The sequence below is a fragment of the Tachypleus tridentatus genome, chromosome 1 (assembly GCF_004210375.1).
Source record: "Tachypleus tridentatus isolate NWPU-2018 chromosome 1, ASM421037v1, whole genome shotgun sequence".
In the NCBI taxonomy this organism is placed as follows: domain Eukaryota; kingdom Metazoa; phylum Arthropoda; class Merostomata; order Xiphosura; family Limulidae; genus Tachypleus; species Tachypleus tridentatus.
In genome coordinates, this window is record NC_134825.1 from 153644270 (window position 1) to 153671817 (window position 27548).

The following is a 27548-nucleotide window of genomic DNA, read 5'->3' on the forward strand; positions in this document are numbered from 1 at the left end:
ATGAGAGAAATTATGTACGATTTTACCTTGCAGCAATTAAGTATAGTAGTGCTGCTGTCACTGGTTGTGTGGTACCTTACCTGGTACCTTATGAAGTACAAACTACATGATGGATGTGGTAGTGTGTTGTGGTGTGACGATGTCTCACGTCTTATGAATATACTCCAACAGCCAAGATCGGATAACTGTAGGCCCGCTCAAGAAGATGAGTTATTTTTCTATCAAAATGCTGCTGTCCACAGTGTTAGCTCGTTCGTTCATCCAACTCCGAAGGTAGGTAGGCAATCTGATGGAGAACTGGCGCAAGGAGATCGTGAACACACTTGGTTGAATGCAAATAACAAGTCGGAACTAACTGTTTTCTTGTCTGAGTTTGTTTATGTATCACTGGATGTTAACAAAAAGATCAAGAACAGAAAGGGTGGACGGAAGTTTGGAAACAAAAATTATAATGAATATTATGCGACCCTGAAGAAACTTCCCCTGGTTGCACAACCAGATATGTTATTTCTTGTTTCTGGAGCGGAACACGTGTCCTTTAAATATGAGTATGGGATAAAATCTGAGAAAAATGTCCAGGATGTTGTTAGACTAGAAGCAAAGGATGGATTTGTGCATCAAGAAAGAGACATGGCTCAGGATTTTGTAAAACTATGCAACCCAGTTTGGTATACTAATTTTGTTAAATATATAATTAATCATTTAGAGAGGTCTGAAAAAGAGCACATCAAATGTCTTTATAATAAACTGAAGAAATACGAGCTGGACGCTCTATCTGGATCTCATGAAGTAACTGATGGATGTATGTTGCACGAAAGTATTGAATGGTTAAATGGCATATTGATTAACGTTAAAATAGAAGATATTTATGTAGCATGTACGCATAAAAATATGTGGAGAGAACACATTTTAAATCTTAGTTATTTGACACGTAAAGCTGTAAAGTGGGAGATATTACTTAAATTTATTTTTTGTTTTGTTCATAGTAATGATAGAGATATACATTTGAGTGGCCTCCTACTTTTATTGTTTTCTCTAGGACTGTTTGACAGAAACGGACATGAAGAAAAGGAAGCAATATTTTTTAAAATGGGGGTACTTTCAATATTTGACACAAAAGTTTCGGCAGATGCTCAAAACATTATCAAGAAAATATCTTATTTGAGGCCATCAGAATGTTCCAAGCAGTATATAAAAAGTGAATGTTCCAATAAACTTTGTTTTATAAGAAAAAGTAACGGAACTCCTGGAAACGAAAAAAATAACTTTGTAGTTAATTACGGTAAATGTTATATAATCTCCTTTATGAAAAATATTTCATTTAGAAACAAGTACGAGGTTTATTTAACCAGTAGTAACAATATGTCCGTCTTCTTAACCTTTGAGTGTAACTTCTGGTTAAAATACTTCAATGATGACCTCACCGTCCAGGACTGTATCCCTTACGCATTTCAAGAGAATAGTAAAAGTCTCTTGAAGACGAAATTTCGTAGGGAGTCCGAAGAACATTCCTTCTCTAAAATTTGTTACAGTGAAGTAGAATCCACCACCATCGCGAACAGTTGGAATTCAGACCTCACAACAAATGACCCTGGATCTGAGGGGGGATTTTGTTTTCAAGGGTCCCTAAGTTACGGTCACTATCTACTCATCGCACCAGTTACTGACAGTCAATACATTCCAAAGTTACCAGTGATATTGAAGTTACACCGTAAAATCTTAGGTTATGCGAAGGTATTATCAAGATTACTACCGATATGTCAGATCTATGGGTTATATCCTGCCAGCCGAGAACCATCTGAACGTCCTATTCCTGGGATTATTTTCAGAGATTATGGCTTAAACGTTGTGTCAGCTTGCTCATATTTGAGTAAAAAATGTCCAGGATTAAATATGGTGAAGTGTTATACTGGTGTTGCAGATACACAGTACTTTATTTCTGATATAGACCGTGTGGAGTATAACTTTTGGACTTTTATACCTGGGAGTCACGAAATTGATGACATAAACGGATTTCAAGCGAACATATTCAAACAATGGCATAAAAACCAAAACGTAAATAGTGAATATAGAGGGAATGGGTCACCTTCTAATGGTGAAAGAACAACAACTTACCTTGAACTTTATGATGATTGGTGTCATTGCTTTATATCGATCTGTGTGGGAAACCATCAGATGGAAGAAGAAACTAAAAAATGCAGCCTAGCAACAGAAATCAATAATGATTTAAGATCAACGAAGCCAGGCTGCTGTTTGATGATGAATAATAACCAAGAAGGTGAACTATGTCTGATGATGAATAATAACCAAGAAGGTGAACCAAGTCTGATGATGAATAATAACCAAGAAGGTGAACCAAGTGGAATTCACTGTCCAGAAACGAAAAACAAGAAAAATATCTGTTGTACTTACAGTGGTTCGAGTAAGTTTAGGTTAAATATGTGCATAAACAAAGAAAAATTCACAGCCATTAACAACAGTAATGAGTTCGAAAATGTTTTGTCTTCAAGTACGACAAAGAATACAAGTAAGACATACCATAAAAGTTGTCATCATTCAAAAAGAATCGGATACAACAGATTCACCGAACATCCGTCAAATACAGCAGATGTCTATGATCAAATCGGATTAATTGGAAAGGAAAGAAACTATGGAAAAGACGTTCCATTAGAGAAAGGTGAAATTATTGTCAGTCTTACGTGTTTCAATCTGGGAGTGATTGGTGCAACACAAAGGGCAAGATCAGAATGTGATGTCATGATAACAATAAAAGACAGAAATACAACTTGTTGTGAGTCACAAGAAAGTAAAAAAGGCATTTGCGAAAAAGACGTATATCGTCGTCACTCAGAAAGTACCGACAGAGATATAATAATAAATACAAACAAAATGACTTTCAAGAAAGATTCCAATTCTCATTTCAAGTTTGCGAATGTTGATAATGACGCAATATCAAAATCTAAGAAAGATGATATTAAAGAAAAAATTAACTCTGAATGTGACTATGGACGGAAAGAAATTAGACTTTTAAAAAGAGGCACTCCGTATAGTTCGAATTTAAATATCCACTTATCCACTGCTGATATAAAAATGAATATCAGAAAAGACTCAGATCAAGTTGAGCCTAGCGGTTTCCCAACATTAGAAAGTTATAAGGTGAATGGCTTAATATTAACTTCAGACAATATGTTTACTACTAACGAGGACTTAGTAACGGAGAAAACAAGTGTTCCTTGCAGTTGTTCAGCAGATCGTTACTGTAGTATATATAAAAACACAGTTGAATTCTCTACCTTAACATCATGTAGTAACATAAGCACCTCTAGCTCTAATCAAAGTGCACAAACCAATGCTGCAAGTAATCATTTCCAGTTTTCACCAGATGAAGGTTACTGCAATCTAAATGAACATGTTGTGGCTTCAAATTCGCACGAACACACTGCCGCTAACACTAAATGTCTTGTTACTAATGTTGTAAACGATTTATCTAATTGTCCACTAATACAGGATGTTAACTATTTGAAAGAAAACAAAGGCAATATTCTGAATACTTATTTAAGAGAAAACAAAAGCAACATTCCGAATAGTATTTCAAGAGAAAACAAAGATAACTTCCAAGATAGTCATCCAAGAGAAAAGAAAGACAATCTTCTGGGTACATATTCAAGAGAAAACAAAGACAATTTTCTGGGTAGTTATTCAAGAGAAAACAAAGACAATCTTCTGGTTTGTTATTCAAGAGAAAACAAAAGCAACATTCCGAATAGTATTTCAAGAGAAAACAAAGATAACTTTCTGGATAGTCATTCAAGAGAAAAGAAAGACAATCTTCTGGGTAGTTATTCAAGAGAAAACAAAAGCAACATTCCGAATAGTATTTCAAGAGAAAACAAAGATAACTTTCTGGATAGTCATTCAAGAGAAAAGAAAGACAATCTTCTGGGTAGTTATTCAAGAGAAAACAAAGGCAATATTCTGGGTACTTATTCAAGAGAAAACAAAGACAATATTCTGGTTCGTTATTCAAGAGAAAAGAAAGACAACCTTCTGGGTACTTATTCAAGAGAAAACAAAGACAATCTTCTGGTTCGTTATTCAAAAATAAACAAAGGCAACCTTCTCGTTACGAGCTCAGACGAATGTTCAGAAACTGAGACAGTAAGGGGCTATTATAAAAGTGCACCGGTAGAAAGTTATCGTAATGAAGAGAATACTAAAGATTTACTGGTTTCAAGCTCTTGTTATAACGGATTTATCACTAGCACTGACCTATGTGGCGAAGTTGAAACGGGTCACTACCCTGCTTCAGAAAGTAGAAGGAAACGATTACAAAGATTGTTGCATAGGGACAGTGAACGAAACAAACGTTTAACACAAAATACATACCTTACGAAACTCAAAAATGAAATTCCTGTGAGAAATAAAACAAAAACTTATTTTCACCCATCTGACAGTCTTAATTTTACGTGTGATGACGACAGAAAGTATACGAACGGAAGGAATACTTTTTGTGCTAGTTTATATTCAGCTCTATGTATACGTGCTGATGAAAATATCACAAAAGGGAAAAAGATGGAAAACGTACAGATGCCATTTGAGCGATTTGAATGCGTTGAGTTTTCACAGGAGAAAGAAGATACGCAGAGGTCGTTTTCCTTAGCAATGAATGATAAACAACCTTCAGCAACAGTCCCAGTAAAAAGAGAAAATATCAAAAATATACGACAAACCTGGCTGAATTCAAGCTATCATTATGATTGGGAAACTTTCTTGAAAAGTGAGAGTAAAGACCACAAAATAATAAACAACGACACTGTTCTATCAAACACAAAATACCATCTAAATAATATAACTAATGACGGTCCAAAACGTTTCCAATATTTTAAGCAAATCGAACCAATTACTGAAACGCCATCTATTTCTTCTACTATTGCCGAGGTTAAGAAGAATAATTTTTATATTGAGGGAAGCTACCCTATTAATCGTGCTGCCACAATTAATGCTAGAAAGGCGTGTATATTAGAAACGCGAGTAGGTGTTGGGTCAAGCCTCAACACTTCTATTAATAAAGCGATTGGTTCTGGGAGAGAACAGATTAGCTGTCTTGATGAGAAGACTAGTCTCTGGCGTACTCAGAAAGGCCTATTATTCGAACAACGCACCTCCCCAAACCTCCGGCATGTCGAATCTGTTCCTTTCTGTGTCTTGCTGTCCGCGCCTATAAAGCAGCGAATTCAGAGCTATTTAGAGCACCAGACAGAGTCTACAAAACGTACTCATTCAAGCTTAAAAGTCAGCCACCTGAAACAGCTTCGCAGAAGTACCAAAAGTGTAAAGGAGAAAGTTGTTAGGTTTGAAGCAAAGAAAATGTTTGCTGACGGGTGCCAGGTGGCGCTTGCAAGGAAGTATTCACACGCTGATGCTTATGTGAAAGTAGACAAGAATAATGCTCATGAAAGTACAGGACAGAACAAACCTTTCAGGACAGTATTAAGACAACCAAAATATCAAATCTTTTCCGCTCTTAATAAACAGGAAGTTTCCAGTTCTGATGAAAGTTTAACACAGTTTATAGAACCTTCATCAAGTTGTTGCATCAATAAGTTTTCGAGATCTAATTTTCCTTCTCAAGCAAAAAGCGATTTCGCACGTAAATATACTTCACTATTCAAACAAAATGATGACTTGTTTCACTCCGAAAATAACAACCCATCTCTACGTATCTCGAGTTCCGCTCCAATGGTGACGTTGAAAAATACGTACACGACGCTGTCTTCGTTCCCAAACAAAAAGTCAAGTGAAGTCGATAACAAGATGTGTATAAACAGAAATAAAGAAGTCACAGATATAAGCATCAAAAGAAAACAGAATTGTTTTGTAGACTGTAGTAATCTACTAAATATTAATAAACTTTACATGGATAAAAGTGAACTATCTGAGGTGAAAATTATTGGGAAAGCAGAAGAGATATTGTCCTCAGTTGGTCTTGATTCGACTCACCAAACCAATTCTCAGAAATTGACTACGTCGGCAGAGGTCGGTATAGAAAGAGAAGAACAAATCTTTGGGGAAGGAACATCAGATTACGCAAGACAAGGAAAGTCTATCAGTAATGCTCTATGTGTCCAGTATTGCAATGCGACCACTTCTCGACCTCACTTCGATGTGAAAGAACGGATACAAAGAGCCAGAAAACAATTTTTTAGTGAACTCAACAATACCGTGACTCAACTGTCTAACTATCTAAAGGAGGATCCCTTCAAAAGGCTAGATATCTTTTGTCAAAAAGTGCGGGCCGACCGAATGAAACTTGCGGCCAGTACTCCTGATTTGATTAAGTTGGTGGAACTTGCCTTGAAGAACAGCTGTAAAGTTAATGATGACAGGTACAAAAGTACAGAGAATGATAGTGAAACTTCGAGGGAAAAGAACTTGAGAAACTCCACTGATGAGGCTGATTGGTCAACCGCTTCCAAGAGTAACGACTCAGAAAACCTCTCAAATACCAAATTCAACCAAGAAAGAAGCAAACGAATGGAATATATGGAACCAACTGCAGAAAATCTTCCATCCTTGAACCTCTTAGAAATGGATATTAATAAAGTTAACAGGCATTTATATCCAACTTATTCTATATGTCGGGTACGAAGCACAGATATTTTGAAACAACAAACTCTTAACCATAAGCTTCGTAAGACAGAGGACGTTTCACGTATACGTAGTATGGACTTCTTGCTAAGTGAAGAAAACCGTCGGGCTATTCTTCCACCAGAAAATATGTTAAGTTCCTTAGATAAGAAGTCTGAGAATGAAATGCGCATAGAGAGATCACTGGATAAACTCTCACTTCCACACTGGTACAAAGGGGTTGCGAAAGGAAGTTTCATCCTCAACAGAGAAAAGGAGCGACGATCCAGGTGGCGTGGACTGAGCTCCAGTGTTTCTTCTTCCACCAGTCTAGTTTCTAGCAGATTCTCTAACAGAAATGTTGTCATTCCCATGAAAAACAGGTTTCAAAATTGGAGGTGCTCAAACTCGTTAAAATCCTCCTGGGAAAGCCTACCAGTGAACTCCCCAGAGCCCTTTCACACCCATGGTCAGCAAAGTTCACACTTATCGACACACAGTGTTCCTTTATATGATACCTGGACAGGTTTTTGTTCCTTCAAGAAGCCTTACCTAGGTTGGAGGGCAACCATGATGACCACATCTTGTAATAGCACTGATTCTTCCTCATCTGATGACAATTCCTCTGCTTTAGCAAGTCACAGTGATTGTGATCTGACTAAGAAGCACAACATGAGTTATGAAAAAAAGAGTTCAGTTGAGTCCTCGTCTTTCTCTCATCCCTTGTCTAGTGATGTGCAGGAAAGACAGGTGAATGTGTCTTCGAGTGACCTAGAGCCTGGCCACAGGAAGAACGAGCATAATGAATCGACTGCTCGCATGTATTCCAGAAATACTTCTCCACAAAACAACCAAGAATTTAAAAATTATTATAATGCAACACGTGATACCGAGACCATTAACGTACTTGATAATTATTTTCGCTCTGCATATTCTGACAACTCCAATAAACTTCTTCAATGCCTAAAAACGACGGGTAACTCTCAAACTCACAAACAGTATAACAAAAGGCCGTTAGCGATAAAAAATTATAAATTAGGTGAAATAATTTCTAGTACGTCTTCAGATTTAAGAAAATTTGAAGATCCATCATATCTATGTGATGTTCGCAGAGACAAATTTTCTTATGCTCATTGCATCTATAACAACGACCCTTCGGGACTTGCAGGCTATGAAAATCACGATATACGTAGTGATGGAGGTCAGTCTTCGTTGGTTGCAGACGTTGAAGCAAGCTCCAACATAACATCAGAAGACGATGAAGTTAAAGCGATCAAGGGCCAGCAAGTCGTCTGGATGGAGTCGTCCTTTACTGGCCGATGTCCAACCACGTCAGTTGTTGTATTGCCTTCCCACCAGGCTGGAAGTGATTTGAACAAACATCAGCTACATAAACCAGACAACTATGGCTGTTATCTGAGTGACAGTAAGTGTTCAATCCAAAGTTTTTGAAAATTAAGCGTTTTATTTTAGTGAATCATAAATGCACACTCTAAAGGCTTTACTCACAAGGAAATGCCATAGGGCAAAGGGTAGACAACATTCACAAACAGTAAAACTGATGTGCAGCACGTACTTTTGTGGTTAGCGTGCTGAAACTATGAATCCAAGTATTTACATTTAAACAGCTGCTGTTTATACAAATAAACAAAATTACACAATTTGAAGTTTCAGCTGTGAGTAAAACGATCAAATCCAATTATTTGATCAAACAAGAATGGCCTAGAAATTGATGGTTGGTGCAGTTAATGAGCCATCTTCCTTCTAGACTATCAGTTTAAAATTAAGAGGGGCCGGCATGGCCAGGTGGGTTAATGTGTTCGGCTTGTAATTTGAGGGTCGCAGGTTCGAACCCCGGTTGCACCAAACATGCTCACCCGTGGGGGCGTTATAATGTGACGGTCATTCCCACTATTCGTTAGTAAAAGAGTAGCCCAAGAGTTAGCGGTGGGTGGTGATGATTATTTGCCTTCCCTCTAGTCTTACACTGCAAAATTAGGGACGGCTAGCGCAGTTAGCACTCGTGTAGCTTTGCGCGAAATTCAAAACGAACAAATAAACAAACAAACAAAATTACGGATGGCGAGAACAGGTACTCTTAGTGTAACTGTGCATGAAATAATGTTTAAAACACCTGAAATATCTATAGAAATAATATATATATATATGTATATATTTATCGCAAATTGATATAAATAATAACCAGAGAGGCAAAAGATTCAGTGCCAAATTCGTGTTTTAAGCTATTATACTGATATATCTGATTTTTAATTTCTCGTAATATAGATGAATTTGTTTTGTAAGATATACGTTATATAACTGTTGTATCTTCTGTTCACCATTCTACACGCTCTACAATGCTGTCGAACATGTTCATGGTTTAAGCCGTGGGAGAATGGTGGTAGTGGTATGGTGGATGGTGTTGATCAACTGCCCACCTTTCAGTTCATAAGTTCAAGACTAGGATCTGCTAGCGTAAATAGCCATCGAATAACTTTGTGTGAAATTCAACAGAATAATAACAACAAATGTGCATTACAATAACTTCATCTTAGATTCTAGTTGTTTTTACTGAGTAGTAAGCAAAAATAAAATTTGCTGTGCGAAGGATTATTTATTTTATTCTTTAAATTATGTAAATTAAATGTGGATATCCATGTTATATTTTATTCATTCAAACAGGAAATATCACTTAAATACTGTAGTCCTAAACTAAACTAAACTAACGTGGCAGGGGTTCAGTTTAGAGAGAGAGAAATCAGAAGAGTTCTCTCCCCAACTGGGGTGTTCAGGAACTTTGTTGTTCCTCTTCGTCCCCTTACATGAGAAATGTTTTAAGATATCCGTGGAATTTTTACTTTATTTTTAACATTTCAAAAAAAAAAAAATGTACTGGTGTATTTGTGAGTGAGAGGAAGGACGGGAGAACTGGACGAAAGCAGCGAAAGTGAAGTGAGCCAGACCTTGGCTCGAGGATGGAGTACACTGGCGGCTGGCAATTGGTTTTAAAATTTACTGTAATTGATTAGATACCCTTGACTGGGAAAACGGCCCTTTCAGAATGAGGCTGGGACCTACAGGTCCGATGCCAGAGATTTTGCTGTGGGGAAACGGGAGTGCCCTGAGAAAACCCACTTTCACGGCCTGGGCGCCGAATAATCTACCCAGACCGTGCCCGGAGGTAGCTGGGAAAGAAAGAAAAAAAACACAAAAAAAAACTGATGAACTACGTTGATGGTGTATGTGGAAACTGTTAGCTGCAGTCTTGTAGATCGGGTGGTAACTTCATCATGAACTTGTTTCCACACTTGAAGCCCATTGGTGCAACTGAGAAACGTGGTCTTGATGGTGGAACTACTGGCTGTTCTTCGGTGAGTTTTTCTTCGCTGGTCTGTGATGCTTTGTTTCTTCTTGAGATTTTGGTTTGAGTTTTCTGCGTGGAGGTAGATTGTTTTTCAGTTTGTGCTGTCGCGTCGATGGTTATCTTCGTAATGGTTTGAGTCTGGCTGGTTGTTGAATTCTGTGGAACTAGGATTGAAGTCTGGCAGGAACTGTCCTTTTTCTTTCTTGAACTACTGGAATTTGGCGTGTTGCTAACAATGGGTGTTGTCTTCTTCTGAGTCGGGTTGTCTGAATCCGTCTTCATGTTTCTTCTAATACGGTCTGGACTCGGCGGTATTTTGGTATTTTCTTGTTGGAAGATTTCCGTTGGTGGAATTAACCAGACAAATCGCTCCACCAACTAAGAACGGCCATGCACCACCACCCACTGAATCAAGAAAGAGCTCTTAATCTGTCAATCCTTCCAGTGTCCGGGCCGGGTGAGTTTCCCCGTACTGTAGTCCTTCCTCACGAAATATTTATTACACTATGTAACAAAATTTTTACTTTTTATTGTTCCTGGGCAGAAAGTGTTATTTTCCAGTTGCTTATGCCTAAAGTAAATGGAACAGGCCTATTTTTCTCTTCAAACTTTGCTTTTGTGACCTGGGTAATGAAGTTTTCAAATTTACCCACTTTCCAGAACATTCCAGTTAGATTCAGAGCTGCGTATCTGATAGAGAATTTTCGTTAACTTACAAGAATTTTCATAAATGTTGTATAACTTACGAGAATTTTCAAGAACCTTTTAGAATTTTCTAGAACTTTCCATAGTATACATATATATACACAGGGGCTCTCCACTCACCATTTTAGTTTAGTTCTAGCTGCTTAAGTGAAAACATAGACCTATCTGATTTTATCAGAGATGGCATCAAGAAGCTGCAAACATTCTCCAGGTGCATTCTGCTATGTATGTGGCCAATTTATCAAGACAACAGCGAAAAGTACTCTGTGACAGCATCTGCTAATATGTATGAAGCCTACAAGGCATATTTCAACATGCCTGTCGTGGATCAAGACAAACCCTGGGCACCTACTTTTACCGGCGAGCACTGTAAAAACAAACTCTAGAAAGTAAAATGGACAATTTTTGTTTGTTTCAATAGTAATATTTTATATTATACAAATTTTAGACCGTTTAAAATTCGGTGCACCTCAAAGAGGAATACAATAGCGTCAAGACCTTGCTAGAAGCCTTGAAGTATGATGACTATGGCTGGGAGGTTATCGGATATTTCAAAGTGATGCCATTTCTGATGGGTCTCCAAGGAGGCTTTACCAAGTTTCTCTGTTATCTTTGCCTTTGAGACAGCAGGGACACCGCAGCACACTACAACAGAAAGCACTAGCCACAATGGACCGAGTTCTCTGTGGGGAAGCACAATGTCAAGTGTGAGCCACTAGTGGACCTCCAGAATGTTTTTTCCCACTATTGCACATAAAATTGGGTCTTATGAAACAACTTATCACAGCTCTTGATAAAGAGTCTGCAGCCTTCAAGTACCCTCGAGACTCTTCCCTCAGCTGTCTGAGGCAAATGTCAAAGCTGGTGTCTTCGTCAGACCACAAATAAAGAAGATCCTGGAGTGCACAGTATTCCCCAAAAAGCTCAGTAGGAAGGAAAAATGCTTGGGGCACCTTTGTCGCAGTGGATCGGTGCTTCTTGGGCAATGCCGAAAATTATGTGGAACTGGTTGAGGATCTGGTGAAGAACTACGGCAAAATGGACTACAGAATGTTCCTGAAAGTCCACATGCTTGATGCTCATCTTGATAAATTCAAGGAGAACATGGAAGCATACTTAGAGAAGAAAGGCGATCGCTTCCACCAAGATATATTGGACTTTGAACGCCACTACCAAGGAGCGTATAACGAAAACATGATGGGATACTTATACTTGGTGGCTGATACGTGAAAGTGATTTACATTACAGTTGCAAATCTCGAAAAACTACTCACTTCTAAACATTTTGTTCATTTTGTATAACTTTAGTATAAATATATGCAAATCTTGATTCATATGTAGTTTTATTCAGACCTTACGTAAATGAAAATGTGCAAATTTGCCCGTTTTTACATAGAAAATAAATTACTTTATAAATTTCATTATTCAGGTCACAAAAGCAAAGTTTGAAGGGAAAAATGGCTATTTTTCTGTACTTTTACAACATAAGCAATTAAAAAATAACACATACTATCCAGGAACAAAATTTGTGTTACATAGCGTTATGTGACTTACATTCTTTAATTATAATTCAAATACACATAGAAGGCCACAGAACTAAGAGTGTACTACGAGTTATTCCTATCAACTGGTTTTATTCTAAGACTTCGCATATTGAAAGTATGTGTGTGTTTTCTTACAGCAATGCCACATCAGGCTATTTGCTGAGTCCACCGTTGTAAATCCGTAGACTTACCGCTGTACTATGGAGGAGCATATTGAAAGTAGCAATTGAAGAGAGAAAATAGCGTACCTCTTTGTTTCAGATAATATGTTTAATACATACATGTAATATGCAATGTTGTGTGTTTTGTGTTGTCCCTGTCTTATGGGTCACGCATTTTAGCAGCAAAACCTGAATTAAAATATAGCTGCATTTTTAAAATGCCGTTACATTTGTTGAATACTATTGGTTACTGATTTAACTAGCTAGGTTTGAAAAATAAAGTATTATGCCACGTGGTCATTTCTCATTTATCATTGTCTTTTGCTGCTATTATGTGATAGGCGTTTTGTTTGGACTTGATGGGCGAACTCTGATATTAAACAGAACGCCTTCTGGGTAATGACATGTGGCAGACAAAAGATGAAAATCATCAAAACTTGTTTTTTGTTTTCACGATTTTGGCCTGGAATTCACGATTGTTAGGTTTGAAGTTAAGCAAAAAGCTACATACATAATGCTATATCTGTACTTTGCCCACTATGAGGGTCGAAATTCGAATTCTAGCGTTGTAAATCCACAGACATCCCGCTGTGCCACTAAGGGGTTGGGGGAGGGCCGGCATGTCCAGGCGGGTTAAGGCGTTCGACTCGTAATCCGGGGGTCGCGGGTTCAAATCCCCGTCGCACCAAACATGCTCACCCTTTCAGCTGTTGGGGCGTTATAATGTCACGATCAATCCCACTATTCGTAGGTAAAAGAGTAGCTTGAAAGTTGGTGGTGGGTAGTGATGACTAGCTGCCTTCCTTCTAGTCTTACACTGCTAAAATATGGACGGCTAGCGCAGATAGCCCTTGCGTAGCTTTGCGCGAAATAAAAAACAAACAAATAAACAAACTAAGGGTGTTCACAATGAAAAGTAACGATAAGATATTCGTAATCAAAAGTCTAAATAACACTAACATTGGTTGGGTTTACTTTTGTAAACTGTTTTATTATAACTACAACGTGATAAAAACGTTGGTTTTTTAACCATCCCATGTTAGATTAAAAAACAATCTTAAAGAAGTAAATTTTGATTTTGTTTATTGTTTGTAATTAAGCACAAAGCTATATAATTGGCTATCTGTGCTGTGTTCAGATTTAATACTGAGTAACTGGGGCGCATAGTTGCATAAGATGTTTTTGTTTACTTGTTTGTTTAAAGTTAAGTACAAAGCTACACAATTGGCTATCTGTACTCAGCCCACCACGGGTATCAAAATCCGGTTTTTGGCGTTGTAAGTCTGCAAAGAATCTGCTATAATACTGAAGGGGAGGTAATTTCTGTTAATTAATTTTTAAATTATTACATAAAGGTTGTATTGTATTAAAATCAGTTTCATATTATTAGCTTATTTTACACGATTCAATACAACATTGCAGATTGAAAAGCACGGAATTTTCGCATAAAATATTTTTCTTACAAGACAAGTGATAGGGAGAAAGCTATCACCTCTATGGATTTTTTATTGTACTCCCCGCCATATGAAATCACCTTTATGGAAAGTTTATTGTACTCCCCGCCATATGAAATCACCTTTATGGATATTGTATTGTACTAACCGCCATAAAAAGTCACTCGTATGAATTTCTTATTTTACTAACCAGCATAAGAAATCTCTTTTATAGATCTTCTATTTCATTAGCTGGCATAAGAAATAATCCTTATGAGTATTTTATTTTACTAACTGGCATAAGAAATCACCTATAGATATATTTTATTGACATGAATTGTAAATTAATTTAAATTTATAATTATTAAAACAGTTAATGAAACCTTTGACATCATAACGCACATTTGTATCTGAAAATTTAGAATGCTAAGATCCAGAGTTAGAACCATGTTTAGCTACAAGCAAATATAATATTAAATTAAAGACCTGACTGTTTACGATACTCATATTAAGTTGTGATGTCATGGTCCGCGTGCTTTCTTGTGGTTCAGAAGAGCTGAACTTGATAAACTGCAAGTAGTATAATCGATGTAAAATCGTAGTAGCTGCTATCAGAAATTAAACAGTGTTGTCACAATACTGAATTCTAGTAGGATATAACATTCTTATTCATTTTACTTATATATTTCATTTTCCAAAGATGTAAAACTATGAGATTGTGGTCACGGAACATGTTCGACTCATTAACTTGTAATATTGTTTGTTTGGGTTTTGAATTTCGCGCAAAGCTACTCGAGGACTATCTGCACTATCCGTCCCTAGTTTAGCAGTGTAAGACTAGAGGGAAGGCAGCTAGTCATCACCACCCACCGCCAACTCTTTGGCTACTCTTTTACCAACGAAGAGTGGGATTGACCGTCACATTATTACGCCCCCACGGCTGAAAGGGCGAGTATGTTTGGTGCGGCAGGGATTCGAACCCGCGAATTACAAGTCGAACGCCTTAACCCACCTGGCCATGCCGGGTCCAACTTGTAATAAAGGAAATTTAATAAAATTAATGTTTTCATAAGTACATTTTTATATTTAAAGCGATACCTTTGTGGTTTCTAATTGGCACATTACTCTCATACAAGAGAATAGTTTGAGAACAAATGTCTTTACTGTCTTAGAGTTTGAAACTAATATTTTTTTTCTTTACGAGAAAGTTTTTATTAAACTACAGTTCATTTTTTCCCCTTGAAGTTTCTTTACAAAAACATTTTTGTTAACAAACAAATTATTTCCTACCCTATAGAAAGTTGCAAAAGGAATTTTAATGGTCGATTTTGGTTCTGGTAAGTTTTACACTTTTTAAGGATGAAACAACTATTTATGTCAAAGTCTTTGACGGAAAAAACTGAATTTAAAATCTACAGTAGAAAGCCTCAATTTTTTCGCGTAAATCCATGCATGAAAAAAACGTTGCTCTGTAAGGTTTTATTTAAGTTTAAAAACTTCAAATGGTCACAGGTAGTAATACGATTTATCTGCTGGAACTAACTTTAATATCGTTCAATGCTCTAACCGGTTGGAGCTGCTTTATTTGTTTGTTTCTCTATGCGTTTTAGCACTTTGTTGCTCTGTAATAAAATATTCTTTGTTTTCAAATGTTCATTGTCTCGAGACAGAATAATCTATGGTTTCGACATTTTACTGTCCAGAAACAAAATATATTTTTTTTAACTTTACTGACAATATTCACTGTCCAAAGATAAAATTTTATCTGTTTTTCTTCCCCGAGATAGAATACTGTGTTTTTAATACTTTAATGTTTCGAAAGAGAAGGTTCTATATTTTACAAACTTCAATGACCCAAGACAGAGGGCTCTCTGTTTATATAAAGCTTATAGTGTTTTCAAACTGGTGAGCAGGACTGGTTCTAGAGCAAAGGGGAATCGGGTAAAAGAATTAATGGTGTTCCCCCTGCTACAATATACATGAAATTATATATGTATATATATATAAATATGCATGAGATATATGGAGATTAGAGACGAAAAATGTAACTATGCATGATACGTCTGAAACTCAATTTTAGGAATGACCAATCTAGTTCTCAAATATAAACAAATGTAAGCAGGAGCAATAATAACAAAGAAAAAGAAAATATATCTACAAAATTCTAATTCAAGTGAAATTAAACTTCCTTGCACTATCACTTGCCCACTCTTCCATGGGGTTTTTAAAATTGCAGTGGTAATTTAGATTTATTTTGATTTTTTTTGAGATTACGAGGACGGTCAAACTGCCCAATCTTGTATAGAGTTAGGATGAAGAAAATAACAAATAAAATATAAAGCTTTACTGAAAACAAATATTTGAAGTATATCTAGGAGGTTTCAAAGATTACAAAAATGAAATTTGAGATTTTTAAGGTGAAGAAACGTATTCTTAATCTTATCATGAAAACCATTTTGCAGGCGGACTGGTAAAAACGTACTTGATATATTTACAGTCAAATACAATAAACACGAGAAACTAGAAAAAAGATAGTTAATCAACAACGTCTACTACCAGCTTTTGGAGTGCGCTTGTGAAAATAAATAGCTGAATTTGACTTGCAACCTTATAACACATTCACAGCGCCAAAGTGCAGAGCCAAATCTTGTTAGGTCGTAAAGGAACATGAATGTAGACTTGCAGATACATTGTTTGGTATACTAACCTCTGAGTTATGCTTGACACAAAGAGCACGAATCTATACTAAGAAATGCAATTACACAGTAGGAAGTCAAACAGTATTTTATAATAACGTCGATGGTAACTATTATTAAAGTATTTCAACGTTTCTAAATTTTAAAAGAGTTTTACAGAGGAATAGAATTATACCATTCTGGTGGAGCCATTTAAAGTTGTGAAATATATAATGGTTAGGTATTAAGAAGGTAATTTAATTCAGAAATTAAATAATGTAAAGCTTTGCTTTTGACAGCAAGATAAATTAATTTGAATGTAATTTTAAAATATTTTGTTTGTTTGTTGAATTTACGCAAAGCTACACAAAGGCTATCTTCACCATCTGTCTTATTTTGAAGTAATAATTCGAGTGAGGGAGGAAGCAAATTAATACCTCTCACCCCTAACTCTTGAACTACTTTTTAACAAACGAACACTGAAAGTGATCGTACTATTATAACACCTTTATGACTGAAAGGGCGAGCGTGTTAGGTGACTGGTTTCGACTCCGCGACCCATAGATTGACCACTAACTTATTTAGAAATAAAAAGGAAAATATTTAAATCAAGCGCAATGATCAGATTAGAGAAAGAATGAAATACTTATTTATATTCGTATTCAAAGATTGTATAATTCTCAGCTTAACGTAATCATAAAAGCCGAGTGTCGGTTGGTCACGCTTGATTTCTCCGAATTTCGTAAATTGTTATGAGTCCAATTCCACAGCGTCTCATTTAATAATTCCTTTTTTCACTTTCTGTCCCAGTTTTAGTTGAATTCAATCGCTAACATAAGTAAATAGCTTCCAAATTTCAACACTTTTTCTGCTATATAAAAGCCTGTTAAAGAGGGTGTTATTATAACAAGAATTTATCTAACACTGAGTGAAATAAATTTGCTGTTTGTTGCGAAGAGCAATTTTGAATGATGATCGAGTATTTGCAAGAAATGTGGTTCTAAGAGAACTGTTGCAACAGTGCAACTGATGTGATTACAAAACAGCTGGGACAAGGACTGATGCGGGGTAAAAGACACTCTTCAGGTAAACTAAATGTTGCTCATGATAGGCTTTGGCTTTCCGAAGCTACAAGGCTCTTCGTTTTTATTATGTCTGTTTAAGGACGGCATAGTTGTAAATGTGAATTGGAGGATTCAGATTTGGAAGGCTTTGATTTCCCATCATTTTTGACGGACTTTTTATACTGGTCTTGTTATAACCCTTTTTTCTCTTATGTTTGTCCTTTGCCTTATTTTAAAAGTATATATACTCTAAATTAGGTTAATCAGTGTGTATAGAAATGTTGTTTTAAGTATAAACCTTAATGTTAATAAAAATGATTAGCAACTGATTTCTAATTAAAAACAAATAGCCTGTGCTGATCTGCATGACGACGCGGATATTATGTGCAAGCTATTCAACTATATGACAACTTCTCAGAATATGAATTAAGTCTAAAGCATTTTGTTCACTCAAACGAAACGTACAGAGACCTCAAAAACGTCTACAGTACCTATTTGTCAAAGTACATAACATGCTGTTGTTTGGCGAAAAGGATAAAAAATTTCAACGCCAGAGTTTATTGGTTCTTGTGAATGTAATTGATCAATCATTTTTATCCTAGAAGTTTCTTACTATCGTGAACAAATTAACATGTTATCAGTGTTCGAACTGTGACTTCCTCTATAGGTGAATAACCCTTGTTAAAAACAATAAATCAATCTCTGGTCTTTCGTTTTATAAAGTTTTTCCTTGTTATTGTCTGTACACCGAAACTCATATTTTGTGTATATTTATCAGGTATATAAGGAAGGATGGACTGTATCACTTTTTATGCAGTTTATCATCACGTAGAACCTTAAATGGAATACTTTTATTCGTTATATCTCAGTCAAATGCATACGTAGCTATGAAATATACTGAAAGGTGTGTTAGGTGAATTATACGTATATATATACCTGAAGAAGGGCGCGTTTGCTTCAAATACCATGTAATAAAGGTATCATCGAATCTTTTTACATTTGTACCATAATCCCCATTTATTAGCAGGACTTGGAACACATAATGACAGCAGTAATCAAACTTATATTACGTATTTTTCATAATAAAACAAAATACATGTAGGTACTCAAATACATCTATGTAGTAATATTCAGTGTCTATCTGTGTGTCACGTATTTCCTCTTAAGCCACTGGTCGCACCAACTTCTAAGCGGTGCCAAATGAATCCGTCTCGGCCCCGAGGCTTGCACAATGGTAAAACTTTTCACCCAACCCCTTAAGGAGCCGGGTATTTCGCGAAAACACTTTTATGGGGATTCCCCGAAATCGGACAACAAATTTAGCATTAATTTACAGGCACGTAAATAAGTAGGTCTACTAATTACCATTGGTAACTTGGTTAAATATACTAAACTTACATTATATAGTCAATGACCATTGAATTAGAAAAGTGTAAAACAGTAGTTCAAGTATCAAGGTTGTATTAAAGAGTCTCAGTAAATGTGGTTTCTAGACCCATGGGCTCGTTTGTCGAAGAAATATTCTGTGAAAATAATGCCATATTTGAATATTTGGTTAGGAGAGGGAAATACGAAAACAACTCATCCAGATACCTTTATATTGTGATGTCAAAAATTATCACAATTTTTGTGTAAATTATTGTAATGGAAATATCAAAGAATATGCTACTGTCTAGGTAATTTTAAAACAGTAAAAGAAATTGAATGCAGTTTTAAACATTTATGTTGCAGAGTTTTTAACAGGTGTTATTTTAAGTATGCTACATTTTACTATCTATTTCAACAAATGTATTTGTGCTTCTGAAAATTGTGACCCGAATAATTTTAAGTAGTTTTTCTTTTAATTAACCATGTGTAGCATAGTTTAACCTAGTTGGAAATCGACACTCAAACACTTATTTTTTTTTGGTGTGTTATTTAACTGATTATGAAACATGATATATATAGATAGATAGGAAGTTATTTTGTCCCCCGCTAGTACAGCGTTATGTTTCTGGATTTACAATGCTAAAATCAGGGGTTCGATTTCCCTCGGTGGGCTGAGAAATTGTTCTCTAGATTGGGGGTTGTGCAGTAAGCTCCCAACCTACTCACTTAAAAATCGGCCTGTTACAGAAACCGCAGCGTATGCGGCCCTATGTTCCTTAAGGAACTTACTGGCATTATTATTATGTAGTTATTTTGATACGTTAGGAACGTGTTTATTTAACTTATTGTGAGACATGGTATGATTCGGCCAAACACTTTGATTTTATTGTACTTGTATAGATTATTTAAACGAAAGTGCGTGAGTTAATTATGCAGTAACAAATTAAACAGACATTTTAATTTAGGAAATTATTTTCTTTTCTGTGATCTTTTTTTTTTTCTCCTGAAAACTGAAACATTTTTTTTTTAATTTTGGGCAAAGCTACACCATGGCTATTTGCACTAACTTAGCAGTCTAGGACTAGATGGAAGGCAGTAATCATCACCATCCATCGCTAACTTGTGAGTAATTCTTTCACCAACAAAATGATTAACCGTCACATTATAACGTCTTCAGGGTTGAAAGGGTGAGCGTGGTTGGTGTGACGGGCATTCGAACCCGCGATCCTTAGATTGTGAGTCGAGCGCCCTAACCACTCGTCCTATTTTATTTTCGATTTTAAATTTTATACCAAAATTTTATGTGACTTTTAAACAAATTTTTCGTTTTTTAAATGCTAAATCTTTTTAATTCATGTTCTTTAGTCATAGTCTAATTTCGGCTTGCCTTAACGGAAGTTAAACATATGGCAAATGGAAATATGCGCAGACTACCATAAAGATAATTATTTTGTTGTTTACATGTTTAAGCTTAAATTGTCTCATGTTAGATTGTTGTCCAACCGAGACTCAACGTAATGTATGAAAACTTGTACTGATGCACCGTTTTTCTTTTTTATTTCTTTTTAAATGAAGAACTAAATGCTCATGCGCATTCTTATATCATGTTTTAGTAACACCTTTAGAATTACGCACAGAAAATTACAATTATTATATACATTTTCAAATGATAAAGTTTAGCTGACTTGTGGACGCCTTTCATATGGAAGGCAAGAAACAGTTTTCAACCCAGTTTATATAGGTCTCGATTACATCGATTATTTACGTTTTGTTTTAATGTTTTGAAGTCATTAATTTTTGTCACAATCTCATAAACGAATCAATAATGCTGTTGAAAAATGTTATATATGTAATATATTGTTTCAGCTCATCTTGCATAATCTTCTTCCTTATTCTTATGAATGTATTCTGTCCACTTTACAGCATTACCCCGATTATAAGGCGGTGTTTTTTATTAATAATTAGGCTGTATAGTCGCCTTATAATCGCGACCAACCATGGACCCCTTTCCCGTATTCTAGTCTGTCGATGGTTTAAATGTTCAGACAGCATCCATCTACGCGTGCGCATCAGATACTCGTTCAAGGTCATAGATATTGTTGCAATTAATTTACCTTCCGGCTTTTCAACTGTAGTATTGATTTTTGCGAGGTTAGAAAAGAACTTGTGACACTTAATTTTTCCTTTCCTAAGGTGTTTGAAAATTGGGGTCGCATTATATTCGAGCTCGTCCTATAATCGGGTCAATACGGTAATTTTCCCTGCTATAAGTCTGAAGTGTGGTTGATCACCTGTCGCCAGAATTATGCTACATTTACGTTGTATTATTACAACGTTCATTGATCTCTTAATCTGATTCTAAAATGTCATTTATAAAGAATATAAAGAAAAATGCTTATGCTGTGAAATTCTGATTAATAATTTTTAATCAATATAAAATAGTATTAAATTTTAAGCCATGAGAATAATTAGAGATGAGTTGTCATTTGCGACACATAGAATAAACCAGTTCTTTCTGATTATTTCTAAAAAGTTAAAATGATTAAAATCTACAACTTTTCATAATTAAACACAAAGCTACACAATAGGCTGTCTGTGCTACGCTCACCGCGAGTATCGAAACCCAGTTTTTAGCGTATAATTCCACGGGCTTACCACTGTTCCACTGGAGGTCATCAGAATTGAAAGTTTGAGCCCTAGTTTCTTAGGCTAACAAGTAGTTGAATTGTAAGTTATCATTACCTTGTAAAACTCGCACAGAATTAGAATTAAAATTCCAGTTCTAAGTGGTGAATTTTAATGCACATAGAAGAACAACACGTAATCAGTGGTAAATGACTTAAGATCGTAAAAACACGTAGGACTGTAAATAATTTTTATTTTCTGAGAAAAAGTCTATAAGATAGGACGTAAAATAGAATGTTAGAAGTCAACTAAAGTAGGAGATAAGGTGGTTTTCGCGAATATCACAAAAAACGCTCAGAATCTCACGAATTGCACGAAGTTCGTTATTAAAATGACACGTGTCAAAACACTCCAAGTCAATTTTTTGGGCATGACCAAGTGGTTAGGACGCTCGACTCGCAATCTGTGGGTCGCGGGTTCGAATCACCGTCACACCAAACATGCTCGCCCTTTCAACCGTGGTGGTGTTATAATGTGACTGTCAATCCCACTATTAGTTGGTAAAAGAATAGCCTAAGAACTAGCGGTGGGTGTGGTGACTAGCGTCCTCAATTATATAAAATACAACATTTTCAGAAATCTACACAATAATAAAGACACAAGGTTCACTTGCACTAGGAAAAAATGTTTAACTTTTGCTTGTTTGAAGTTAAGTACGAAGCGATACAATAGTTTATCAGTGTTTTGCCCAACGCGGGTATCGAGACCCAATTTCTAGCGATGTAAATATGCAGACATATTGTTGTGCCACTGTGGAGGGACAATATTAAATGAAAGCAAAATAAATAAAAAAATAATTTGAAAACAAATAATTTAAATCAGTATTACTATCCGAGCTTAGTTTAGTTTAAAAAACACCTTGGAATAATTTATTACTTTATATAAAAAACAAAGTTGAAATGTAATTGAAAACAACTGTGCTCAGGGGGTGTCACCGGGGGTTGCGTAAATAAACATTAATTCCATGATATCCGTCTTATCCGCTTTCAGTTTGACAGCGAAACGGATATCTTTAGCACAACATATTGAACAGCCATTTATCTCACATTTCAGTACAGTATGAATGAATATTTACTATACTTTGCTATACAGTAATGCCCAGGTAAACGCCATGCTGTAAAACCACTCCCTGGAAAGATAAATCCTTTATATTTTCAGATACGCTTGGGCAACTAAATATGCTTCAGAAGGCTGTAGATGTTTGTTTACATCTACATACTCGTAGACAGTTCGATACGGTGCTTAAACTGTAGCATTCAAAGAATTTCTGCGTAATATTATACAGTTAGGCACAACATAATTATTTCAGTGATCTTCATATAGAGTAATCCAAAATTAGGTATACAGTTGTTTAGATTGCATCTATTAAATTGTTTCACTTTGAACACTTCGGGATTAACTTTCGCATAATTCCATGCCGTGTGTAAAGTGCCTTTAAATACATTATCAATTATCAACTGTAAACCTACTGTCAGGCCACCCTGTACATATCAATTATCAACTGTAAGCCTACTGTCAGGCCACCCTGTACATATCAATTATCAACTGTAAACCTACTGTCAGGCCACCCTGTACATATCAATTATCAACTGTAAACCTACTGTCAGACCACCCTGTACATATCAATTATCAACTGTAAACCTACTGTCAGGCCACCCTGTACATATCAATTTCAAATTTTAAACTTACATGCATATATATTGTATAACATAACTTGTGTAATATTAAGTTAATGTTATAAAACGTGCAGTTTTTTTAAAGAAATTAACGGAAACGACACCTCCAAAAATGTTCTGGCTTCGTCAGTGATATAATGAAACAGTTTATAACATACCATCATACAAAGTCTAGAGCTTTGTTTGTTTCTTCGGAAATACAGTTCTAGATTTTCTACACCTTTTTATTATTTTGAGAGCTTTATGATTACATTTATCTTTTGCAGTAGAGAACCATCTAGTGGCTCTGAAGGTTTATAACGCTAAAAACTGATTTGCAATAGCCGTATTGGGCACAACAGAGATGGCCCATTGTGTAGCTTTGTGCTTAACAACAAGCAAAGAAATTTTAATGGAGAATTATATAAAACCTTCAAAGGGGTATTTTTTTTCAGCGATTCACTGTTACACACCACCTCAGATGTGGAATACATCAAATGTTTGCTTGTGTTTTTAGGAGAGGAAGTATTCATTGAAAGAAGGTAAACGGACTCCTAGTTTAAACCAACATTTATCTATTTCAGAACGACAAATTTTCATTGGATAAAATTTTTGAAACACGTCACCAGTGAGATTTATGATTGTAGTAATAAAACCATAGTGGCGTCTCAAGTGAGAGTAGCTGGTTTCGTACTTGTAGATGTCTAACTAGATTGAGCGTAGCTACCCCTTAACGATAAGCGTGAGGGCTAATAACGCTAAAAATCAGGTCTCGATACCTGCGGTGAGAAGAACACACAATTATAAATTGTTATATAGAGCTTTGTGTTTAACCACAAATAAACAAGTTTAGCTAATAAAAACTCAACTTTTCCATCCAACAAACACCGATACAAAGTTACATGAAAAATTTGTATCGAACCGACTTCGGTTATACTTCCTCCTTCAGTTGCTATTTTATTTACTGAATAATATGAAAGATTTATGCAAACTGAACAATATATTCGTTCTATTAATAATCTGTATCTTAAATTGTAACTATCAGTAGTATACTACACAAACCTTGAAGCGTTCGAGGTTATTTTGATTTAAAACGAAGTTACTATTCTAACAGAATAGCTCCCACGTCCAAGTGATAAGTACATGGTATACATCATATATATCGACTTCTTTAAAGGCGGATGATCTCTTTTCAAAGATTATAGAACTTTTATGTGTAAGCCAAATAAATCACTTAAGAACAGCGTTTAAACAGTTAAGTTTTGTTGTAATGTAATATAATAAATGTTGAACGATAGAATACCTTCTGAGAACTAGATAAAAATACTACTTGACTCCAGAAACTTATTATTATGCATACATTTTACCTGTGAGGTTTTCTTAAAGACGATTTTTCTAACACCCGTACTTATTAGTAACATCAACAATGAAGATGAATGCATATAAACACCTTTGTATGAGACAGCGATAAGTTTAGAACTTACAACGCTAAAACTTGAAGTTCGATTCCAAGCAGTGGAAGTAGCAGATAGCCTACTATGGCTTTTGTCTAAAACAAACTAACCACGAATTATAGCATATATATTTCTGGAATTAAATTATATGTTATTTTTAGAAAATATATCTTGACTAGTTTTACGTGTTTTCTTTTTGAGCCAGTACTATTAATCTGAATATTCCTATCACGTGCACGATAAGACCAGGATGTCTTCAGTATAGTTTATTGTGAGTTGCCATTAGAACATTATATTGTCTTACATTTTTGTTTAATTTTTATCATGCATTTTTCTTCATTCTTGAGTTCTGTGTTTATTATGCTGCTGAGTGAAATCATGCATCATAACCCTAATCATACATCATAACCCTACTTCTTTGTTTGAAACATTTCGCTCTGTTTCAGTGAAACGCGGTGCTTAATGACCAGATATGGGATCAAAAGGTTTTTTTTTTGCATCGGCAATTTAAAAGTTCAACTCCTTTTACCGGGATCAGACATGGTTTGGTCTGGTTTGTTTTGAATTTCGCGCAAAGCTACACAAGGGCTATCTTCACTAGTCGTCCCTAATTTAGCAATGTAAGACTAGAGGGAAAGCAGCTAGTCATCAACACCCACCGCCAACTCTTGGGCTACTCTTTTACCAACGAATAATGGGATTGACCGTAACATTATAACGCCCCCACGGCTGAAAGGGCGAGCATGTTTGGTGTGACGGAGATTCGAACCCGCGACCCTCAAATTACGAGTCCAGTGTCTTAACCACCTGGTCATGCCGGGCCGATTAGACATAGCCTAGTGTTTTTCATGTTTGGATTGTGAATCCTAGGGTTCATGGTATGCACCACATTTCCGCGAAATTGTGTTCTGCACTTTGGGGCAATGTATGAATTATAATAGTGACAGCTAAATCCAGTTATTCGATTAGAGTATCCTAAGAGCTGAATGTAAGTATTATATGCAAGCTGAATGTAAGTGAATTATAAGTAGCATTCCCTCTACTCTTATCAGTTTAAAATTAGAGACCGCTAGCCCTTGTGCAGCTTTGCGCGAGCAACCGAAACAAACATGGAAGCAAACGAGAAGTCAAGTAACTATTTTGAAAAATTTGAGGGAACAGCAAAGAAAGATATTAAGTCAAAAGTAAGAAACCGTAGAAATAGAGAATTGTTGTAAATATATTTAGTGAATGTAAAACATCATACTTGTGACTATAGTGACTTAATACCGAAAACAGCTTCCTTAACTTGTGTATTGATGAATTTATAAAACTGTTGTAAGTTGTAAGTTAAATTAGATATTTTAATGAAAAATGATAAAACTCTAAAAATGATTTGTTTGACACATAACGGTATTTACCAAGTGTGATAATGGGACGTTTACTTATCTTATTCTATACTATAGATGTGATAATTTACACTTTTTAGTTTTCAGTAAAGATAAAATATATAGTATTGTTTTAAAATGTTTTTCCTAGTGAATTTACATTCATGGAAGGTAATTAGAACATTAAAAATGGTTATTTACTTTCTAATAAGTTTTCAACGTAAACGACTTGAATAGGCTAATAAATTCATAAACGATTAAAGACGGTAGTGTAATTTTTAATGTTTAAACCTATGTCCATAGGCGACACGTGTGGAAAGCGTGTGTATTGTAAGCGGCAACATCAAACTCATGTCGGTGATTTTCCGATCAAAGACCGACTTTCACAGACGCTGTGTAATTATTTTACACTTTGAAATGTAAATATACACTGAGTTGCTTTACGAACTAAAAAGAAAAAAAAACTAACTCCTGTTAAGTATATTTTCATACTACTTTATTAGTAGCGATTGAAGAGCTAACATTTTTATTTCAATATTTTTTTATTTTTGATTCCAGACGAGAAGAGTATACAATGTTGCAGCCCTCTACGATTAAAGTGAATTAACACTAGCAGCCTGGCGAGGAAACTATCCTCGCGTCTCGAGAAGTGTGTGTCTGGGTTTATATCAAACCTACAAGAACAAGGCTAAGACAAGCACAACATACCGAGTGTTTTTAATTAAAAGCCCGTCTTCTCAACTAGAATTATTTTTTCAATATCAGTAAACTATAGTTTGTTACTAAACCTTATAGGAAGGACCAGTTAAAGTATGTTATTATCTGTGTATTATATTTTGCTGTAGAAATAACTGGATTAACAGAAAATTTGTAGAAAAATATGTTTTTTTTTCTGTTTTGTTTTGTGAAAAAGGTATATACCATTGGTTTGTTACACACGAATATCATTAACAACTTTGTCTTAGATATTCATACCTTAATTTGTGTTCGTAAAAACACCTGTTAAAAGAATGTTTTTGAAACTACAAGAACAACCAATAAAGGATGAAGAAACAATTTTATGTTTCCAAGTTTCCGTAATAGACACGCGACCCGTTAATCACACTATCAATAAGTACTTCATGAAACGACAGAAAGGAAGAGTTAGTGTAATGTATTTTAATTCGTGTTTTCAGTTAATGTTTATTGTAATATGAATTATAAGGTGGATCATAGAGAACCACCCTATAACGGAAAACAAAAACACACACACATATAAATATGGCTTTTGATAAACTTTTATTTCTTCATTTAGAATGTAGCAGAGTAGCTTAATATTATAGATATCACATAATTACAATGTTATTGCTGTTGGTTTTTATGCAAAGCTACATAATGGGCTATCTGTGCTCTGGCCACCATAAAGAATCACAAAACCATTGTGCTTCGTACCAAATTTAGATACCTT

General features: G+C 35.5%; 1 protein-coding gene across 1 annotated transcript; it reads left to right on the top strand.

Annotated features, from left to right (window-relative positions):
- On the top strand, window positions 1-26901 carry LOC143233330 (uncharacterized). The gene is made up of 2 exons (XM_076469470.1): window positions 1-8053; window positions 26660-26901. The coding sequence occupies exons 1-2, from the start codon at window positions 1-3 to the stop codon at window positions 26701-26703; spliced, it is 8097 nt and encodes a 2698-aa protein (XP_076325585.1). The 3' UTR covers window positions 26704-26901.
- The last annotated feature ends 647 nt before the right edge of the window (window positions 26902-27548 follow it).